The sequence below is a fragment of the Leucoraja erinacea genome, chromosome 9 (genome assembly GCF_028641065.1).
Source record: "Leucoraja erinacea ecotype New England chromosome 9, Leri_hhj_1, whole genome shotgun sequence".
Classification (NCBI taxonomy): Eukaryota; Metazoa; Chordata; class Chondrichthyes; order Rajiformes; family Rajidae; genus Leucoraja; species Leucoraja erinaceus.
The window spans coordinates 7,045,821-7,068,505 of NC_073385.1; the positions used below are offsets into that span (position 1 = coordinate 7,045,821).

Consider the following 22,685-nt stretch of genomic DNA (forward strand, 5'->3'; position numbering starts at 1 on the left):
TGCAACGTCCAGGTTCAGGAACAGCTTCTTCATTACAGCCATCAGGCTATTAAACAGAGCAACAAATAAGCTCTGAGCTCTGAACTGCAAAAGACTATATTATTACTGCACTATATTTGTTATTTATTGAGCTTTTTTTTTCTCTTCCCCCGTTATGTACTATGTTTACATATTCACATATTCTGTTGTGCTGCAGCAAGTAAGAATTTCATTGTCCCACCCGGGGCATGTGACAATAAAACATTCTTGGCTTGACTCTCTTGAGTCTTGAGATGCTTCCTTTCAGCTCCCGGGGCCCGAGTTGATCTTAACCTGCACGTTTGCACATTCTGTCTGTGAACACGTAGGCGCGACTCGGTGGGGCAGCTGGTAGAGCTACTACCTCTCAGTGCTGGGGACTCGGGGTTCGATCCTGACCTCGGGTGACATCTGTGTGGAGTCTGCACGTTCTCACTTTGATCAGTTTCTGTTGAGTTTATTGTCACTTGTGCAGAGGTACAGTGGAAAGCTTTTGTTGCGTGCTAACCAGTCAGCGGAAAGCTAATACATGATTACAATCGAGCCTTTCACAGGGTACATATACATGATAAGGCATCACATGGGTTTCCTCCGGGTGCTCCGGTTTCTTCCCACATCCCATAGACGTGTGGGTTTGTAGGTTCATAAGTTCATAGGTCATAAGTGATAGGAGTAGAATTAGGCCATTCAGCCCGTCAAGTCTACTCTGCCTTTCAATCATGGCTGATCTATCTCTCTCTCCTAACCCCATTCTCCCCATATCCTCACTGACTGACACCTGTACTAATCAAGAATCTGTCTATCTCTGCCTTAAAAAATATCCACTGACTTGGCCTCCACAGCCTTCTGTGGCAAAGAATTCCACAGATTCACCACCCTCTGACTAAATACATTTATCCTCAGCCCTTCCTAAAATAACTTCCTTTAATTTGGGTTAATTGGACTCTAAATCGCCTTTGGTGTGTAAGGGGTAGAGAACATAGAACTAGTGTGCATGGGTGATCGATGGTTGGCTTGGAAGGGGCTGTTTCCATGCTGCATCTCTAAAGTAAAGTCTAAAACCTGACCTCATCCTCAGCAAACTACATATAGTGGATGTTTTTTTTAAATTAAATCTAGATCAGGTGATGAGATGTTGTCTTCAATCATTCATTATGAGAACGCAGCCCCATTTTCTTTAGAAACTTTTTGCATTGAAATTTGATTCCAAGGATGTTGGAGCATCACCGAGAGAGAGCTTCAATGTTGGAGGTGCTGGCTTTTAGATGGGACATCAACCTGAGGTCTTGTCTTCCCTCTCAGAGTGAAGTAAAATATTCTACAGCAGGATTTCCTTGTAGTGCCAGAGGTATTCTACCTGGTATTGTTCAATCAACACAAGAATATATATGTTCAATGCTTCATTGGTGGTTGTACTTGCTTCTTAGACATGTTCCCCATCTTGACATTATCACAAAGTCTTACAGATGGCTGTAAGTCACTTAGACAGTCTGGAGGTATGAAAGTACTGAAGAAGTCTATGTTGTTCCATTCCTTCTATGGTTCAAACTGCACAGGGACAGGCCTTTCAGCCCAGTTCGATTGGTGGCGCAGCGGTAGAGTTGCTGCCTTACAGCGCCAGAGACACGAGTTCGATCCTGACTACGGGTGCTGTATATGTGGAGTTTGTACATTCTCCCCATGACCTGCATTTCCTCTCACACCCCAACGACACATTAATTGTACACTCATTGGCTTGGTAAGATTGTAAATTGCCCCGAGTGTGTGTGGGATAGTGTTAGTGTGCGGGGATTACTGGTTTCTACAGACTTGGCGGGCCAAAGGACCTGTTCCCACGCTGTATCTCCAAACTAAACAAAACTAAGTGCTGGCATGCTTCTTGAAAGTGAAACTCTCGCCTTTTCTTGTCCAGGTACACATTACCGGCAGAAGTCACTTAAAGGTAAATGGGAGTTAGATGCATAGCTGATATTTCCAAGCCTGTAACCACATACCCCTCCCATCCACAACTCACCTTCACCTCTATCATCATCACTACCTCTGGACCTGTCGCAAAGTCACAACTTCTCCCTTTGGCTGCCATTAACTAACTCTGGGTCCAATAAGATAAAAGACTTACAATCTTTGTAAGCTATATAGGTGCTCTAAACGATGAACATTCCAAATGAAGATTAGTTTAGTTTATTGTCACGTGTAGTGAGATACAGTGGATAGCTTTTGTTGCATGCTAACCATGTCAGCAGAAAGCCATTTACAGCGCACAGATATATGATAACGGAATAACGTTTCATGTAAGGCAAAGCCAGCAAAGTCCGATCAAGGATAGCCTGACGGTCCACTGGGAAACCACCTAGAAAAGCGAAGCATGTTTTGTAAGGGACTGAAAGATCTCTGATTGAATGGCACAAAGGGCTGAAAGGGTTATTTCTGTTCATTTCTTCTTACTTAGGTGAAAAACATGCTTTACATTACACAAAACCAAAGCCAGCAGCTGCTGAAAATCCAAAATGAAAAGAAGAAACATGCTTGGAAAAACTCAACAAGTCAGGCAGCAACTGTGGAGAAAGAATCAGGGGGTAACGTTCAGGTTAAGGACCTTTCATCTTTGTACAATGACAAATTAAGTCCCTATCATAAAGGCATCAAAAATCCTGATTTCTCCCATTCATATTGTTTAGAAATAAAACTAACTCCAGCAGATATTTCAAACATAAATAGGTTCATAAGTTCCAGGAGCAAAATTGGACCATTTGGCCCATCAAGTCTACTCCATCATTCAATCGTGGCAGATCTATCTTGCCGTCTCAAACCCATTCTCCAGTCACCCATAACCACTGGCACCTGTACTAATCAAGATTCTGCCAAACTCTGCCTTAAAAACACCCATTGATTTGGCCCCCACAGTCGCCTGTGGCAAAGAATTGCACAGATTCAGCACCCTCTGGCTAAAGAAACTCCTCATCTCCTTTCTAAAGGTAATTCATTTAAATCCGAGGCTATACCCTCTGGCCTCTATTATCAGGCATCTGAACCATCCTATCACACTGTAAATAGCTTGATTGTAATCATGTATTGTCTTTCTGCTGACTGGTTAGCGCGCGGCAAAAGCATTTCACGCTACCTCGGTACACGTGACAATAAACTAAACTAAACTGGTCCTAGACTTTCCTACTAGTGGAAACATCCTCTCCACATTCGCTCTATCCTAGCCTTTCACAACAAAGGATTACCACTGTACCTCGGTGAGCGTGACAATAAACGTAACTAAACAAAGCTGAACAAGTCGCTCTATCCAGGCCTTTCACTATTAATGTGTTGTACGGGTGTTCTTCATGGAATAGGGGCGTTGAGACTCCTCGGTTGCCAGAGAATGTTCAGCATGCACCAAAAGTGGGATTTCTTTCTTTTCCACTTGCCGTGGTAGCCTGCCAGAGTTTTAGCAGCTGGCTTAATGTCAGGCATTCAGCGAGATCTGACAAGATACTTCAAAGAGACGGAAAGTACAAGAAAGGAGTCGTATGCAGTACAGCCCCTCAGCGCCTGGGAACAAAGGCAACTACAAACTGCACATGGTCAGTACTAACTCCAAGAGAGCAGCGCACGACACTGGATTCCACAAAGAATGCACCAGAGATGGGTCCCCGGCGACCATTGTACTAATTATTACCACTCTCACACACATGCTCTCAGGAGTTAATTAGTCCTTTAATATGCAAATACATGCAATTGCATATTAAATCTGGATGACAGAAAAACAGCTGGCAAGGAGGTATAAAAAAAAAAAAATGTCCACCTTGGAAGAGGCTTTCTTTTATTGTTGAATAGCTGAGGCAGTTTAATGGGAATTCTGAAATACTACATTCGTGATGGGTGGAGGATTTGAGCGATACTTTTGTTGCCCATTTCTCTTCCTTCTTCAACAGGATATTTGTTGCACCGTGTCTATGTCCGTGACTGTGAGCTCCCAGCTGGAGGTTTTATTTTGTGCAAGGTCATTGTTCATGTTATCCTCACCTCAGCAGTGTGCACAGCAGTCGGTGCAGCCCTTCGCCCATTATAATCAATAGACAATAGACAATAGGTGCAGGAGCAGGCCATTCGGCCCTTCGTGCCAGCATCGCCATTCACTGTGATCATGGCTGATCGTCCACGTTCAGTATCCCGTTCCTGCCTTCTCGGTTCCCCTGACCACTATCTTTATCCCCTGACCACTATCTTTATGAGCTCTATCTAACTTAATCCACTTAAATAGTCAGTCAACATTTGTGCTTACGTCCTTGCACCATTAACTTGTTCAAAACTAAAATGGCAAACATTTTCCGGAAATCGTTGTAATCCTATTTTTAAAGGGTCACCAACATGATACATCTTGTTCAAGAAGGAACTGCAGATGCTGGAAGATCGAAGGTACACAAAATTGCTGGAGAAACTCATGATACGTCTTAGTTTAGTTTAGTTTAGAGATATGGTGCGGAAACAGGCCCTTTGGCCCACAGAGTCCACGCCGACCAACGATCACCATGTACACTAGCACACGCTACACACTAGGGACAATTCTACAATATCACCAAGCCAATTAGCCTGCAAGCCTACATGGGAGGAAACTGAAGCACCCGGAGAAAACCTACGCAAGTCACAGGGAGAACGTACAAACTCTGTACAAGCAGCACCTGGAGTTAGGATCGAACCCGGGTCTCTGGTGCTATAAGGCAACAACTCTACTGCTATGGCACCGTGTTGCCCCATGGAGTCTATGACTCTATGATGAATTCTTAAGCACATGAATAACATGCGCTAAATGCAGTATTTTGTGTATGGTTCAGAAGCCAATAATAATATAATACAGACCAAATAATATAAATTATTTCAGGTTTTCTGATTTCAATGCTCACATACGATGGTATTGTAACTTAAGAAGATGCAAGTGTATTTTAACTAGGCAAAACAAAGTATGTCATCTTTTGTTCCTGTAATTGAAAAGTGATATGTATTTTCGGAAGAAGGGTCTCAACCTGAAACGTCGCCTATTCCTTCTCTCCTTAGATGCTGCCTCACCTGCTGAGTTTCTCCAGCATTTGGTCTACCTTTGTATTTTCCACTAAACGTGATTGCTTGTGTGAAGTACAGTTTGAGGGGACTGGGATGGTGGAGGGCCATTGTCATCTGGACAGTTAGATTCACACCTGTCCTATTGTATAGTGTAATGTAGAGGTTGAGAATAACATACAGAGGATCACCCTCTGGAATGTGCACATGTACCGGTTCCATCCACACACTGTAAATTGATGTCTGCAGTTCAGATAACCTTGGACACAAAATGCTGGAGTAACTCAGTGGATCAAGTCGAGACCCTTCTTCAAACCTTGCTTTTGGAGCAGATATAACCAAGGATGAAGGGTTTTTTTTAATATCATTATGTATACATTCTTCTTATTGGAGGTGAGTTACAATATAGCAACTCATATATTACAATGAGAGGATGAAAATCAAATCAAATGAAAACCAAATAACGATGGAAATTTGTAGTAAAAATGGAAAATACTTGAAAGTATTTGTGGAATGGATCTGAGGAAAGAGAAACTGAGCTTACGTTTTTGGTTAAAGATCCTTCTTCAAAACACAAGATTGAAGAGAGGGTGGGTCTGATCAAACAGTCTTGTTGATCCCATTCTGTACAACTGGCTTGTTGGTCAGAGTCACAGCTTGGATGTACCCTGCAGTAGACAGAGAATTCCAGAGCAAAGGTGAATTCAAGCAGGATTCTCCAGAAAGCTTCTTGGTTAACAGGGTCAAAGGCATGTGCAAAGTTGAAAAGGAACATGTGCAAAGATTGGTGCTGCTCACTACATTTTATCGCTGATGGCCCACATGGTGAAGATTATGTGGGACTCTTCAGCCACACCAGAAACACCGAGGTGGAGTTTAAAGAAGCCATCTTCGATCCCAAGTGGTGGAGGCGAGGAAGAAGATCGAAAGAAGAAGAGGAAGAGAAAGAAGAATGGGAAAGGGAAGAGGAAAGACACTAGTTTTGAAGACAAGAAAAGACACAAAGTACTGGAGTAACTCAGCAGTTCAGCCAGCATCCCTGGAGAACATGGATGGTGATGTTTCAGGTCGGGACCCACTTCAGACTGATCAACACCAAGTCGCCTATCCATGTTCTTCAGGGATGCTGCCTAAACCGCTGAGGTATTCCAACCATTTGTGTCTTTTCCTGTTAAAGCAGCATCTGCATGTTCTTGTTTCTACCTGACCTTGAAGACAATCCAGAATGAAGTTGAGGTTCAGATATCCTTCTGAAGCCAGACCTTGGACTTGCAGTGGTTTAAATCCAGCGCTGATAAATTACATGTGAACCCAAAGTTAAAGTAAAACATTGACAACTTCAATTCTGAACTATCAAATCTCCCTTTCCTCATCAACTCTCAGAAGAGAGTTTGGAAATTGTCACTGTGCACTTCTATCGAGCTGGAGAACGGGCAACTGAAGTGGGAAAGTGTACCACAGGCATCTGAGTCTTTTTGAATTGGTAGATTTTACACAATATAATATAGATACCTGGCTGTCATTGGGATTTAGCTTTAAGTTTTAGTTTTTGTTTTAGAGAAGGTTTAGATGAAGACTCAGATTCAATATGGTGTGGGTCAACATTTGCCATGTGATTTCACCCGCGCACAAAGGGCAGCACGGTGGCACAGCGGTAGAGCTTCTGCCTTACAGCGCCAGGGACCCGGGTTCGTTCCTGACTACAGGCGCTGTCTGTACAGAGTTTGTACGTTCTCCCCGTGATCTGCGTGTGTTTTCTTCAGTTTCCTCCCACACGCCAAAGACGTACAGGTTTGTAGGTTAATTGGTTTGGTATAAATGTAAAACAAAATGTCCCTAGTGTGTGTAGGGTAGTGTTAATGAGGGGGGATCACTGTTTGGTGTGGACTCAGTGGGCCGAAGAGCCTGTTTCTGCGCTGTGTCTCTAAACTAAACTAAACTAAAGTACAATCACCAACCTGCCCAGTAGCCTATGTAGTGTTAGACCACTGCATTAACTGTCAAGGCAACGCCAAACTGATCAAATATTACTTAAATGCTGGTTAACAGTATCCTTCTAGATCTGTAAAGAAATAATTTTGTGTCTGACTAATTAAACTATTGTATAATTATAATGAAACAAAGCTGGCTTCTCCTTTTATTTTGATCTGAGGAATTCACCTGGGGCTCTCTATATTGGGTCAGCTTGTTGCTTAACGGCTGGTAATATCCCAGCAGTCTTTAGGGAGGGCGACAAATCTAATTGTTCAGAGTTTAGGTTGCTTGGCAACTGCAAGCGGAGAACTGTAATTACTTAAACTCAATAAGTTCTTTTTTTGTTGTTGTTGTTGTTTAACAGAGAGGACAGTGGTGCCTGTCTGGTGCCTTCATTAAGACATAGGGTACAGCTGCGAAAAGCCACTGCAAATGAAAACATGTGTAATGATAGCTTTGGGACATGCCCTCTCTCAGGGACTGCCTACAGCTGTAGGTCGGATGGAGAAGATGTGGTGCAGCCCATGTTTTTCAGGCAAATATTTAGCAACCTCAGTTGACATAATAAGGCGTGTGGCTGTGCTTGGTAGTATAGATAACACAATAAAAATAAGTTGCAGTGTCACCGCACTCTAATGCAACAACTCTACCGCTGCACCGCCGTGCCGCCCAGACTGAGAAGAACAAAATAACAAGAGACAAACCAGGGATCCAACATCAGGAATTCCTTAGAAACTTCTTGCTTAATCATGGGAATGTATAGAAATCACACATTTATGGGTATGTGTTTGACATGTACACCACTGAGACCACCACGATTGGAAATCCATTGAAATCATATCTATAATTGCAGATCAATGTACAATTCATTTTGCTTCAACATTTCAGTCGTTTCAATCCTTAAAAAGTAAATAACCTCAGGTGTCACAGTGTTCCTGTTGTGTTGCAATAATATAGTCGATGGCATTTCAGTAAAGAAATACAGGTATTGTAGTTTCAAACTAATGTTGAATTTTCAGCCTTCAGACTTACAATGTGCATTGACTGCACTGAAAAGGTGACAGAACTCCAAGCTGTGCAAAAGAATATCATTTTTCTGCCTCCATGTGGCTTTTGCACTGTTATGGTCTAATTTCCTCAGAATAACTGATAATTTATTGTGTATATATTTTTGTTGTTATTGCATCTAATGTGAATAACTGCATCTAATGTGAGTAACTGCAGCAAGCAAGAATTTCATTGCTTTCCGGTTCATGCATATGACAAAAATACCCTTGAAAAAATACAGAATACAAATAGCTATTCAACAATCGAACAGCATAGATTTAGTTTGCCATTCAAAATATCTATATATTACTAAAACTCTCATCTTGTTTGTGTTTCTATGTATGTCTGTCTGTGTGAGTGTGTGTCTGCATGTCTGCCTGAGTGCGCCCGGAACCATGCCAAAACGATACATGATAGCACTACAATATTTGGACCACCTTACTCACAAATGTCCTGTGTTGTGCTTTTACCAAGTTTAATTCAGATTAATGTTATATTTTACAAGTTATTCACATTTAAACTTTACAAAACCGCACTTTGAGAAAAATCACTTGAACTTGCAGTGGCAGTTAGCAGCTATGACGTCACAATGGTAATTTACATAAACTGCCCCGTCGGCAGTTCTCCACCCCACAGTGACATCACAATGGGATCTCATTTACATTTAAAAAAAACAGCAGCTTCCACCTCACAATGACATCAAGGGGAGTAGGGAGGTGAGAGAGGTGAGGGAGGGAGGGAGGGAGTGACTGAGGGTAGGGAGTGACTGAGGGAAGGGGAAAGGAGAGGGAGGGAGAGGCGAGGAAGGGAGTGGTGGAGGGGAGGAGCAGAGGGGAGAGAAGAGGGAGAGTGAAGTGGAGAGGGAGGGAGTGTTGGGGATGAGGGGAAATGAGCCGCGCCTGCCTGCGCAGTTGGGGGCTATCGGTGAGTGGTGGTCCTAACGGGTCCCACTTGGTCTAGTTATTTATATGTCTATAGGGATTCTCATGTATGAAAAGGCAACCTATGATATAGGAAGCAAAACAATGCACAACATCGAGAAGCACTTGATTATTACTATGCAGGAGAGTGCAGCACTTCGTTTCTGTCTGTGTGGAGTTTGCACATTTTTACTTTATAGGAAGGACAGCACAGTGGCGCAGCAGTAGAGTTGTTGCCTTACAGCTCCAGAGACCCAGGTTCGATCGTGACTACGGGTGCTGTCGTTGTGGAGTATGCACGTTCTACCTGTGACTACGTGGGTTTTCTCTGGGAACGTCAGTTTCCTCCTGCATTCCAAAGATGTGCAGATTTGTACGTTAATTGGCTTCTATAAATGTTCCCTAGTGTGTGGAATAGTATTAGTGTTCGGGGTGATCGCTGGTTGGCACAGACACTGTTTGCCGAAAGGCCTGTTTGCACACTGTATCTCGAAAGTAAACTAAACTAATGAATGCGGCAATAAGCTAATGAACTAAACGTTTGTTTTTTAGTGTGGAGATACAGCGTGGAAACAGGCCATTTGGCCCACCGAGTCCACACCGGCCACCGATCTCCGCTTATTAACACTATCCTGCACAGACTAGGAACAATTTACATTTATACCAAGCCAATTTACCTACAAACCTGTATGTCTTTGGAGTGTGGGAAGAAACCGAAGATCTCGGAGAAAACCCTCGCAGGTCACAAGGAGAACGTGGAAACTCTATACAGACAGTACAGTACAGACAGGACAGAAAGTATTTTCCACACAGAGAGTGGTGAATCTCTGGAACTCTCTGCCACAAAAGGTAGTTGAGGCCAGTTCATTGGCTATTTTTAAGAGGGAGTTAGATGTGGCCCTTGTGGCTAAAGGGATCAGGGGGTATGGAGAGAAGGCAGGGATGGGATACTGAGTTGGATGTTCAGCCATGATCATATTGAATGGCAGTGCAGGCTCGAAGGGCCGATTGGCCTACTCCTACACCTATTTTCTATGTTTCTATGTTTCTATGATAGCTCCCGTAGTCGGGATCAAGGCAGCATCTGAGAAAACCTATTCTGCAACCTCTCCAAAGACTCCCTATCCATCCGGTAATGGGGAAATAAGAGCTACACACAACACTCCAAATGTGATCTTACCAAAGTTGTATAAAGTTACAAGACGACTTCCTGAGTCTTAAACACTACGCCACAAATGATGAAAGCAAGCATACAATGTGCCTTCCATAAGTTACATTTTTAATTCAATGTTAGTTCACACGTAGGAAACCTTCATAGCGATGTTATTTTACTCAGATATATGCCATTAATGAGTAAAGTAGGAGCAATGAAGCATACGAGAAAAAGCATCAACATAGTTCCTTGGATCCCTTGAGGCCATGTCTGTGCTTTGTCATAGTGGTATGGAGGTAATCCCACAAGTCTGCTTTCTCATTATAACTCTTCCTTTACAAATCTCAACATTGACTTTCCATTGACACACATCATGGCCATTAACTCATCCATTGGCTATGACTAAGTAAGTAACTTTCCAACATGGCCAAGTTAGGGAACTTCTAACTTGTTTACCATCGCTTATAGTCAGAATTCAAGACAAAAATACATTATTATTGACTTCATAAAATTAAGGGAGTAAACATTTGTGGAAAAGCTTGCAGATACTGGTTTATCCTGAAGATAGACACAAAATGCTGGAGTAATTCAGAGGGACAGGTAGCATCTCTGGAGAGAAGGAACGTTACCCATTCCTTCTCTCCGGAGATGCTGCCTGTTCCGCTGAGTTGCTCTGGCATTTTATGTCTATCAAGGGAGTTAACAAGCTCAATTGCCCGATGAAAATGTTTTCCATTTTAAAAATCTTTCTCAAGTGCAATGAAATCATCCTAATGTTTCAAGTATCTCCACTGGTTCTCAACCACAATATCATCTTGGGGAATCCGCACCCCTTTCTTTAATGGGGATCTTAAGATGACATTTCCCACTTAGACTACGAGCTTGTTGATAGTGGGCAATGAAAGGAGTAGCCTGGTCTGCCAAACAAGACATTTCTGGGGATTGTGATCAAAATAATTGTTATCATTTCAATAACACCCAAGATGGAGCCACGTTGCAAGACACAGGAATACAATGGGCTGCGAAAGAATGAGATAAAATAAAGCACCACTCCTCCAAGATTCTTCATGTCACATTTCAAATGTTCCCAGAAATTCAACCAATAGGTCCAAAGTCAACTCCAGGTTGGTGGTATTGCAGGGACCCCGACAGTCCTTTGCGGTTAGGCAGAGGTTCACTTGCACCTCCTCCAACCTCTACTGTATCCGTTGTTCAAGATGTGGACTCTTATACATCGGCGAGGCCAAACACATACTGGGCGATCGTTTCACGGAACAGCTTTGCTGAGCCCGCCTGAACCTACCTGATCTCCCGGTTGCTGGACACTTGGATTCTTCTTCCAGTTCCTACACAGACCTTTCTGTCCTCGGTCTCCTCCATTGTCCAGTGAGGCTAAATGAAAATTGGAGGAACAGCATCCAATATTTTGCTTGGGCAGCTCACAGCCCAGTGGTATGAATATTGATTTATTTCACTTCAGGTAGCCCCGGCATTCCCCTTTCTCTCTACCCCCCCCCCCCCCCCCCCCCCCCCCCCCTCCCCCGTTGCACTAGCTCCTCATTTTTCACCCTACAAACAACTAACTAATGGCCTGTTTCCTTTATCATCGTTACTTTTTTGCATATCTTTCATTCATTGTTCTTTATATCTCTACATCTATATGTCTCGTTTCCCTTATTCCTAACCAGTCTGAAGAAGGGTCTCGACCCGAAACGTCACCCATTCCTTCCCTCCAGAGATGCTGCCTATCTCACTGAGTTCCTCCAGCTTTTTTGTGTCTATCTTTGGTGGTATGTTTACCACTTACACCTTATTCCCATCAGCTCCTGGAATGGCATCTGATGATATCAAACAACTTATCGAAGTATGTTTTACAGTGCACTTATAGCTGGAGTGATTCAGATCTAAACATTATTTCTTGGTCAAGTGGTATCTACTTACTTTCTCACCCACTGGTCCCTTGTCCAAATCCAGTTGGACCAGCGACCGATTTAGTTTCATGGCCAGAGTGAGGGCCATCAGTCCTCCGGTCTTTATTCTGTTCCGTCGAAGATCCAGCCTTAGGATTCCAGAGCTCTCGACAAGGAATTCTGCTGTGGCTATAGCTCCTAAAGGTTAATTACAATCAAATTTAAAGACAGCTAAAATCCAAGTACACTCAACGTGATCAACAACATCCAGGTAAATCAGCCTGCTTGATCACAATTTCCACACACCACCCAACACATTATGTCCTTTGTTCATGCAATATGTATGTAACATTTGCAAGATGCACTGATGGATTTTCTCCATAGTTTTTAGTTTAGTCTAGTTTAGTTTAGTTTAGAGATACAGCGTGGAAACAGGCCCTTCGGCTCACCGGGTCCGTGCTAACCAGCGATCCCCGTACACTAACACTATTCTACATACTAAGGACAATTTTACAATTTTTACCGAAGCCAAATTAATCTACAAACCTGTATGTTTTTGGATTGTAGGACAAAACCAGAGTGCCCAGGGAAAACGTACAATCTCTGTACAGACGGCACCCATACACAGAATCGAACCGAGGGTCTCTGGCACTAAAAGGCAGTAATTTTACCGCTGCGGCACTGTGCTGTCCATCTCAGGCAACCCCTGCCAAGTCTGGGATCTGTACTACCAAGAATGCCAGCGTGTGACCTCCCTGCAAGTTCCTCGTCCATTCTCACAACCTGCTGACTTGGAAATATATTGTCAGGTACTCTTTATTGGTGAGCCAAAATCCAACACAGCAGTAGCTTTTCTGATGTGGCTCATGAGTTATGTTCAACACCATTGGTATTGGCACTGTTGGATTATTGTCACGTGTATCGAGGTAAAGTTACAAACTTTGGATGTGTGTTATCCTGTCAAATCATACTGTGCTTGAGTACAATTAAGTCATACACAAATATAACAGATAATCATAGTCATATACAGTGTGGAAACAGGCCCTTCGGACCAACATACCCACACTGACCAACATGTCCCTTCTATACTAGTCTCACCTGCCTGCATTTGGACCATATCCCTCTAAACATGTCCTATCCATGTACCTGTCCAAATGTCTCCTAAAAGTTGTGATAGGGCCTGCCTCAACTACCTCCTCTGGCAGCTTCTTCCATACACTCACCACCGTTTGTGTGGAAAAACCCTCAGATTCCTATTAAATCTTTCCCTCCTCACCTTAAACTTATGCCCTCTAGTTTTCAATTCCCCTACCTTGGGCAAGAAACTCTGTGCGTCTAACCGATCTACTCCTCTCATGATTTTATACAAGGTACTGCAAATAATATGTACCAGAATATGGTGTTACAGCGTCATATTGCTTCAGCTATAGAGAAAGTGCAGATTTTTAAAAGTGCAAGTGTCAAGGTGCGGCAGGTTGGGAGAGGACCGTTCAGAGATTTGATGATGATGGGGAAGAAGCTGTTCCTATATCTGCTGATACGTGCTTTTAGAAGTAGCAAACCTTGGATGTTAGTTGAGTAATCTGCCGATCATTGATGTGTTGCTGAGACAAGCAGTGAACGAACAACCTTTTGACCTGCAGGAGGTGTGATTCGAGCCAACCTTCTTTTGCCCAATGTAAGATGATCCTCGCGATGTAGTGCCGGTAGTTGTAATGCTTCACCTTGTGGAGAAACCGTGATACTCAGTTGCCTCCTGACTGATTGTGAGTGTTTTGAGTTGTGTATTTGCAGTTTATTATCAACCTATTAGCCCTGACGCTGTTAGTGTTTCAAGTCAAGAAGACACTAGCTATGAGAGACATTGATGAGTTGATTTCTGACTGTGCGATATAGGTAAAATGTCAATTAAAAATTGCTTTGCTAATTAATGTAAATGTGGCGTTACCTTGTTTTAAGTTGTTTCTTAGAAGAACATACGGAGCAATCTCATCCAAATGTATCTCAGGTTTGACACCTGATATGTCGATTGCCAGTCATTCTGCTTTGAAGCATCTGCTGTATTTTGTGTCTTGCTGATGTGACTTACTCACGGACAGGTACATGGATAGGAAAGATTTGGATGGTCATGGGCCAGGCACTGACTGGCAGGGCTAACTTGGTTAAGCAGTGGATGGCACGGTGGCGCAGCAGTAGAGTTGCTGCCTTACAACGCTCACAGCGCCAGAGACCCGGGTTCGATCCCGGCTACGGGTGCCGTCTGTACGGAGTTTGTACGTTCTTCCCGTGATCTGCATGGGTTTTCTCCGAAAACTTTGGTTTCCTCCCACACTCCAATGACGTACAGGTTTGTAGGTTAATTGGCTTGGTATCATCAAATTGTCCCGAGTGTAGGATAGTGTTAAAGTGCGGGGATTGCTGGTCGGTGCGGACTCGATGGGCCGAAGGGCTTGTTTCCGTGATTTATCTCTAAACTAAAACTAAACTAAACTGAGCAAGTTGGTCAGCATGAGGACGTTGGGCCAAAAGGTCTACTTCCATGTTGTATATCTCTGACTCTTGAGAAGTGTCATAACTAACTAACTACCTTTGCACCATTGTGGGCTCCACGTGTCCTTTATTATCATTGCATTCTGCATATCTTTCATTCAATTGACCTCAGTACCATCTATATCTCCCGTTCCTCTTGACTCTCAGACTGAAGAAGGGTCTCGACCCGAAACGGCACCTACTTCTTTTCTCCAGAGATGCTGCCTGACCTGCTGGGTTACTCCAGCTTTCTGTGCATGTCTTCCTTTTACAAGTTTGCAGATGACACCATTGTACTGGGCCAGAACCTGCGGAGATGGAGAACAGGAGGGAGATAGAGAGGTTCCTAAAATGGCCCCAAGGTCATTGCCACTATTCAGCCACCTTAGATGCTGCAAGATCAGCAGCAACCTTTGACAGACTGTGCCCTTGAACCAGCCATCTCCTCTATATGTATACGCTCCACCTGGTATCCCCATCCAAATACTTGACAGGCTTGAATTTGCTTAGTTTCTGAACTGAATAGGGCAGGGTTCTTCCAGATTAAAACTAGTCCCAAATTGTGTGTAGAAAGGAACTGCAGATGCTGGTATATACCAAAAATAGACACAAAGTGCTGGAGTAACTCAGCGGGTCAGGCAGTATCTCTGGAGGAAAAGGATGGGTGACATTTCGGATTGGGCCCTGAGAAGGTCCACACCCAAAACATCACCCATCTACTATCTCCAGAGATGCTGCCTGACCCGCTGAGTTACTCCAGCACTTCACATCTATCACAACTGGAGAACAGTCGGAATTTACTGACTCTATCTTGCACTAAATGTTATTCATGTTATTCCCTTTATCATGTTCTGTACACTGTGAATGGCTTGATTGTAATCATGTATTGTCTTTCCGCTGTTTGGTTTGCACACAACAAAAGCTTGTCACTGTACTTTGATCCACATTGAATTGAATTGAATTGAATTGAATGCCTTTATTGTCATTCAATGCCTTTCGTGCCTGCAGTCATACATACAATCATACAATAATAAACAACAATAAACACAAATTAACACCACCACAGTGAGTCCTCCAAGCACCTCCTCACTGTGGTGGAGGCAAAAATCTTAGGTGCTGCAGTCTCTTCCCTCCTCCTCTCCCTCTGCGCTGAGGCGATACCCCACCGGGCGATGGTACAAACAGTCCCGCGGCTCACCGAACCCCGCAATTAAACTAAACTAAACTATATTCTAATCCTTAATAAACTCCAAGTTTAAAATTGCAAAAGGAGGAAAGGAGCGTTACCTTCACAAGTTATTGCCGTCGATGCCAATCCTAATCGTGTAATTGATCGATTGGCTATCAATCCTTCTTTAAGTCTACGAATTCCCTCATTGCTGAGTGGATTACGGCCTAGGTTCAGTGTTTCCAGCGATCTTAATTTAGGCTAACAGGGAAACAATACAGAAATTAAAAACAGTGCTCGCACTTATGCTAGATAGAAGTACACACAAGGACAAGACAGCATAGTGCTTACGTTACTAGTATAGAATAGAATGCTATTTATTGTCATTCAAACCTACGATTGAACGAAATTCCATTTCTACGGTTTTTTACATTACAAAACAATCCAAGACCCACACTTAACACAGTTTACATAAACATCCATCACAGTGAGTCTCCAACATCTCCTCACTGTGATGGAAGGCAAAGTCTTTATCTCTTCCCTTTGTTCCTTCTCCCGTGGTCCAGCAGTCCAACTGCAGTGTCGAGGCGAACTGGGGCTCCGATGTTAAAGCCCCCGGCGGGCGATGGTAAGTCCTGAGGCCGTTTAAGCCACGCCGGGCGATGTTAGGCCCCGGCTCCATGTCCTTAAACCCGCGATTCCAGCGGGAGAAGTCGCCGTTGCGGAGCTCGGAAAAGCGGTCTCCCACCAGGGACCTGCGAGCTCCCGATGTTCCCGTCCACCGGGTCTGCGGCCGGTGCCTCCGAACTCCAAAAGTCGGGTCGCAGCCGCACGCCACCACAGCTCTTCCCGCTCCGAAGTTGGCCAGCTCCGCGATGTCAGTTCCGCAGGCTCTGCAACTGGAGCCCTCAGGTTAGTCCCGGCCGGAGGTCACCGCCGGCTCCACGATGTTAGGCCCAACGACATCCGAGACCCGACAGGGAATAGTCTGGTCCCCGCACAGGGAAGAGATTCAAACGGTTTCCCCCACAACCTCCCCCACCACCCCCCACATATACACAGCTAAAAAAAATAATAAAAACTAACTCAAGACATACATTTATCAAGACAAAAATAAAAAAAGACAGACGACTGTAGTCGAACCGCTGCCGTTAGGCACCGCCACTAACACCATATCAATAGGGCTTTTACAAATGATCCAGAAATATAAGTTTGAATTTCATTCGAACAGCTGGAGAATTATGAGTGAGGGGTGGGGGGTAGGTTGGAGGAGGTGGTGAGGGTGGGTTTGTGGGTGCGGAGGGTGGGGTGTGTGGCAGAGGTACTGCCCTCATACCAGCCATCTCATCCCCTGGTACACACTTCATCTGGTATTCCTATCCAAATATATGACAGACCCAAATTTGCTTAGTTTCTGAACTTAACAGGGCGAGGTACTCCCAGACTAATATTAATCCTAAATAGTGTGTCGAAAGTGACTGCAAATGCTGGTAAATACCAAAGATAGACACAAAGTGCTGGAGTAACGGAGGATCAGGCAACATCTCTATGAGGAAAAGGATAGGTGACGTTTCGGGTTGGGACCCTTCTTCAGACCCGACCCGAAATGTCACCCATCCTTTTCCTCCATCCTTTTCCTGCCTGATCTGCTGAGTTACTCCAGCATTTTGTGTCTATTTTCTAATCCTAAATGAACTCTTGTTCAAAATTACAAAAGGAGTTTACACAGAATTTCGAGACTTTACCTTCACAAATTATTGCCATCGATGGCAATTGGACGGACTGATTGATAACAGTTGAATAACTTAATTATTTACCTTAAAGACGAGTTTAGAGTTTAGAGATACAGCGCGGAAATAGGCCCTTCGGCCCACCGGGTCTGCGCCGTCCACCAATCCCCGCACATTAACACTATCCTACACACACTTGGGACAATTTTTACATTTACCAAGCCAATTTACCTATGTACCTCCATATGTCTTTGGAGTGTGGCAGGAAACCGGGGATCTCTGAGAAAACCCACGCGGTCACGGGGAGAACGTACAAACTCCGTACAGACAGCGCCCGAAGTCGGGATCGAACCCGGGTCTCCGGCACAGCAGGCATTGTAAGGCACCAACTCTACCGCTGCGCCACTGTGTTTTACACTTACATAATGGAACTTGTAGGTCTTGTAACTTGTAAGAGCACAAATGCAGAGTTAAACCCCCTTTTCACAGTGCGACTTGACGCAAGAGGTAACCAGAGTTTGACATCGTGGGAACCTCGTGCGGTAACAGTACGGCATTCGTGGACCACCGTGGCGCTAACGGCATGTAATCGTGTACCTTGGGTACTCGGGAGAAAATTCAAACATGTTTGAATTTGTCCAAGAATGTCTTGTGCACTTGTGGTTAAGCATTGCAACATTTTATGAACGAAGTGTCCCGTGCGATATCGGTAGTAACTCTTGCGGTCACCGTGGGAACTCCTGCCAACGGTGAACCCGGAAGTTGGATAGAGTGAATCCAGCCAGTTTGCTATTTACATACAAATCTAATAAAACTAGCTAAGCATTTCATTAATGTCAGTGTGTCTCTTTTTGTCTGAAAGATGGGGGTGTCTTCATTTACTGGCGGTGGGTGTCTGTCACTGAAACAGGCAGGTAAGATTTCGCATCCACCTTGTGTGTGCGTCTCTCTCTCTCTCTCCCTCCCTCTCACACAGGCGTGAATGGATGAACTCCGCGGGCCAGACAGCATTTACGGAGAGAGAGGGGGAGAGAGAGAGAGAGAGAGAGAGAGAGCGAGGCAGTCCTGGTCAGGCGTTTGAAGATAGACACCAGTTGCTTGGAGCAACTCAGCGGGACAGGCAGCATCTCTGGAGAGAAGGAACGTAAATGCTGCCTGGCCCGCGGAGTTCCTCCATTCATGCCTGTGTGAGAGTGAGGGAGGGAGAGTGTGAAGAAGGCTCTCGACCCGAAACGCCACCCGTTCCTTCTCTCCAGAAATGCTGCCCGTCCCGCTGAGTTGCTCCAAGCAACTGGTGTCTATCTTCAAAGGACTGACCAGGACTGTCTCTCTCTCTCTCTCTCCCTCCCTCCCTCTCACACAGGCATGACTGGAGGAACTCCGCGGGCCAGACAGCATCTACGGAGAGAAATGGACAGCGACCCATTCTTCAGACTGCCTTATGTCTCTCCCCCCCCCCCCCCCCTCACCCCAACTCCCACCCACACACGCGAATGCTGGAGAAACTCAGCGGGTGCAGCAGTATGTATGGAACGAAGGAAATAGACAACGTTCCGCTGAGTTTCTCCAGCATTCGCGTGTGTGGGTGAGAGTTGGGGTGAGGGGGGGGTGGGGGGGGAGACATAAGGCAGCCTGAAGAATGGGTCGCTGTCCATTTCTCTCCGTAGATGCTGCCTGTCCCGCGGAGTTCATCCATTCATGCCTGTGTGAGAGAGAGAGAGAGAGAGAGAGAGAGAGAGAGAGAGAGAGAGAGAGAGAGGCAGTCCTGGTCAGTCCTTTGAAGATAGACACCAGTTGCTTGGAGCAACTCAGCGGGACAGGCAGCATCTCTGGAGAGAAGGAACGTAAATGCTGCCTGGCCCGCGGAGTTCCTCCATTCATGCCTGTGTGAGAGAGAGAGGGGGGGGAGAGAGAGAGAGAGAGAGAGAGGCAGTCCTGGTCAGTCCTTTGAAGATAGACACCAGTTGCTTGGAGCAACTCAGCGGGACAGGCAGCATCTCTGGAGAGAAGGAACGGGTGGCGTTTCGGGCTGAAAGTTTCTTCAGACTGAAAGTTTCACCTCTCAGTAGATCATAAAATAACACAATAATCACGGTCAATGTGAGATACAGTCTTTATTCATATTTGACAAAATAAAAAGACGACTTCTTGCACATATTGAGAGAAGGTGCATCACACCAAACAACATTTGTCTAAAAAAAAACAGATTATTCTTCAGCTCATTAAAGAGCTCGGGTGAAAAAAACGAATATAGTGTGTGACAACAAAGTAACATCATTTGTGCCACGTGATTAACTACACTACAGTCCACGATGTTCATTCGGGAAAGATCGGGAGACGGACAAGTCACTCGCACAAATGACAGAATTGCCGAGTACCGTGGGAACTCTTTACTCTACCCCCGTTATATCGTGTGATATCGTGCTAGACCACGACCACTCCACTCTGGCTACATCTTGCGTCAAGTCGCCCCGTGAAAACTAGCCATTAGCTAAAGTGAGCTGGCAAATCAGATTAAAAAATCAAAATGCAGTGGCAGGTAGATATAGAGATCCTTCAGAATGCACAACAATGATAAATTGCAACAAGTGAAAAACTCCAAAGATCCATCATCCAGGTTTAATAATATATTTTTTTAATAATATATATTTTTTTAAATGGTAGCAGGTCAGAAGATTGGTTACAATATAAGAAGCCTCTGAAGAAGGGACCTGACCCGTAATGTCACCTATCCATGTTCTCCAGAGATGCTGCCTGACCCACTCAGTTACTCCAGCACTTTGTGTCTTTTTTTGTAAACCAGCATCTGCAGTTCCTCGTGTTTATGCTGAAAACTAAGGGGATGGCCTGCATGGTTGGATGTACAAGTCATTTCCCAGAAAAAGCTACAGTTCAGAAGTTGGAAGGGAGGGAGGGAGGGACACAGGTAAATATTCGGAGGTGGTAATGGAGGCAGATACAACAGTGGTGTTTAGGGGGCTTTTTAATAGGCATGGGGATATGCAGGGAATGGAGGGATAGGAATCACATGTAGGCAGGTAAGATGGCATTATGTCTCTAAACAAGTGGGGATATAACTCCAACGATGTCACCCGCGAATATGGTATTGAACCACAAACAATGGAAAACCTGCTGAAATGCCCCAAACTGGAAAACCAATGCATATCTGCCGATCTCCATGTCTATAGTGCAGATGCCGAAAAAGTGTGTTCATCTCTGGCTGAACAATATCGAATCTTGCGATGTGGGCTCGATAGATGTTCCTGAGCTGTACTGTTGTACTGTTCTGAATGAAATCTCCCAAGCAGTGCGGCTGAGCAAATGGTTGAAGCTGTTTGATTACAAGCTTTTGGATTACAATGCACTTCAGTCTCGAGACTTAGACTTAATAGCTCATGATAGTGTTGATACCATGTGCTAACATTCCCCTTAAATTCTGTAGATTTGGGTAAGGTTACATTAGATTGCAAAATAGCAAATATAACACCTTCAATCAAAGGGGAGGGAAACAGAAAGCAGGAAACTAGGTTGGTTTAGATTCCCTGCAGAAAAAAAAAATATTCAACGCTATTATTAAAGGCATTATTGCACCTCATGGATAAATTTAAGTCAGGAAGGCAAAGTCAACTTGGTTTTGTGAAAGGGAAATTATGTTAGACCAATTTATCAGAGTTCTTTGAAGCAATAACATGCTTTATGGATAAAGAACTGATAGACAAACATTTTTTTCCAGATTTCCAAAAGCGGCATTTGAGAAGGTGCCGTATCAAAGTTTATTGTGGAAAATAAATATTGCTGATGTAGAAGGTAATATGGTGGCGAGGATAAAGGACTGGCTGGTAAAAGTTTAGTTTAGTTTAGAAATACAGCGCGGAAACAGGCCCTTCGGCCCACCGACTCTGCACTGACCAGCTTCTTCTTCTTCTTGCGTTTGAGGCAGCAGAGGTTACTGATGTAGAAGGTAATATGGTGGCGAGGATAAAGGACTGGCGTGTCCCCTCTGCCCCCCCCCCCCCGGGTTTTCCGCCCCTGGGCCTTCTACATTCAGCTGCAGTAGCGTGAAGTGAACTGGTTCGACATCCATTGATGCCTGCCCTAAAGGGCGCATGCTCCTGGATTGGCGCCATGCTGCGGCAACTGAGGTTGCATTATTTCTGCTGGAGTCTCTGTTTGTTGACTAACCAACGATCGCCCCACATTGACTATCCCACACTGGGGGCAATTTAAACATTTTTATATACTAAACCAATTACTTCTTTTGGAGTGTAGGAGGAAACCGAAGTTCTCGGAGAAATCCCACGCAGGTCAGGGGAAGAACGTACAAACTCCATACAGACAGCACCCGTAGCCAGGATCAAACCCGGGTCTCAGGCGCTGTAAGCGCTGCAAGGCAGCAACTCCACCGCTGTGCTACCGTGCCACTGGCAGCAGAGAGTAGTTATAACATACAACAGTGCAACACAACAACAGGCCCTTCAGTCCACAATGGCCATGCTGATCATGATGCCAAGTTAAACTTATCTCCTCTGCCTGCACTTGAATCTTTTTTCCGGTTGTCAAGCTATAATAAGTGAAGCGCGACTGAGATCAGTTCTGGAGTTTCAGTTTTTCTGCAATTTATATATATATATCATTTGGATGATTGCACCAAAGATATGATTGCTAAATGTTGCTGATAGCAGAAAAATAGGTCAGAAATTAAGTGGTGAAGAGGACACCAAGAGGCTATAAAGGGATGTAGATAAGTTAAATGGCTGGGCAAAGATCTGGAAAATTGAGTTTAATGTCGTGAAACATGAAATTGTTCATTTTGACACAAAAAAAATTAAAAGTATATTATTTAAATGGATGACGATTATAGAGGTCGGAGACGCAAAGTGGTCTGGAGTCCTTAATGCATGATTTGCAAAGGGATTGTGTGAAAGTATAGAAAGACGTTAGGAAAACTAAATGAATGTCAAAATTAATTGTGAAGGGAATTGAACACAGAAGGAAAGAGGCTATGTTTTTCAATTACAAGGATATGATCACACTTGGAGTCATGTATGTGTTCAGTATCGATCTATATGAGAACATAAGCCATAGGAGCAGAACTAGACCATTCGGCCGATTGAGTCCGATCCACCATTCGATCATGGCTGATCTATTTATACCTCTCAAGCCCATTCCTCCGTCTTCTCCCCATAAACT

At 44.3% G+C, this 22,685-nt stretch overlaps 1 protein-coding gene across 1 annotated transcript in view; it reads right to left on the reverse strand.

The window, feature by feature from the left end:
* The window catches only part of si:dkey-288a3.2 (protein phosphatase 1 regulatory subunit 37), a 207,461-nt gene that overhangs the window by 92,784 nt on the left and 91,992 nt on the right, over positions 1-22,685 (reverse strand). The window contains exons 9-10 of the mRNA XM_055640097.1: positions 15,885-16,026; positions 12,100-12,266 (exon numbers count right to left, since the gene is read on the reverse strand). Coding sequence (XP_055496072.1) covers positions 12,100-12,266; positions 15,885-16,026 — 309 coding nt within the window. The remainder of the gene's footprint in view (positions 1-12,099; positions 12,267-15,884; positions 16,027-22,685) is intronic.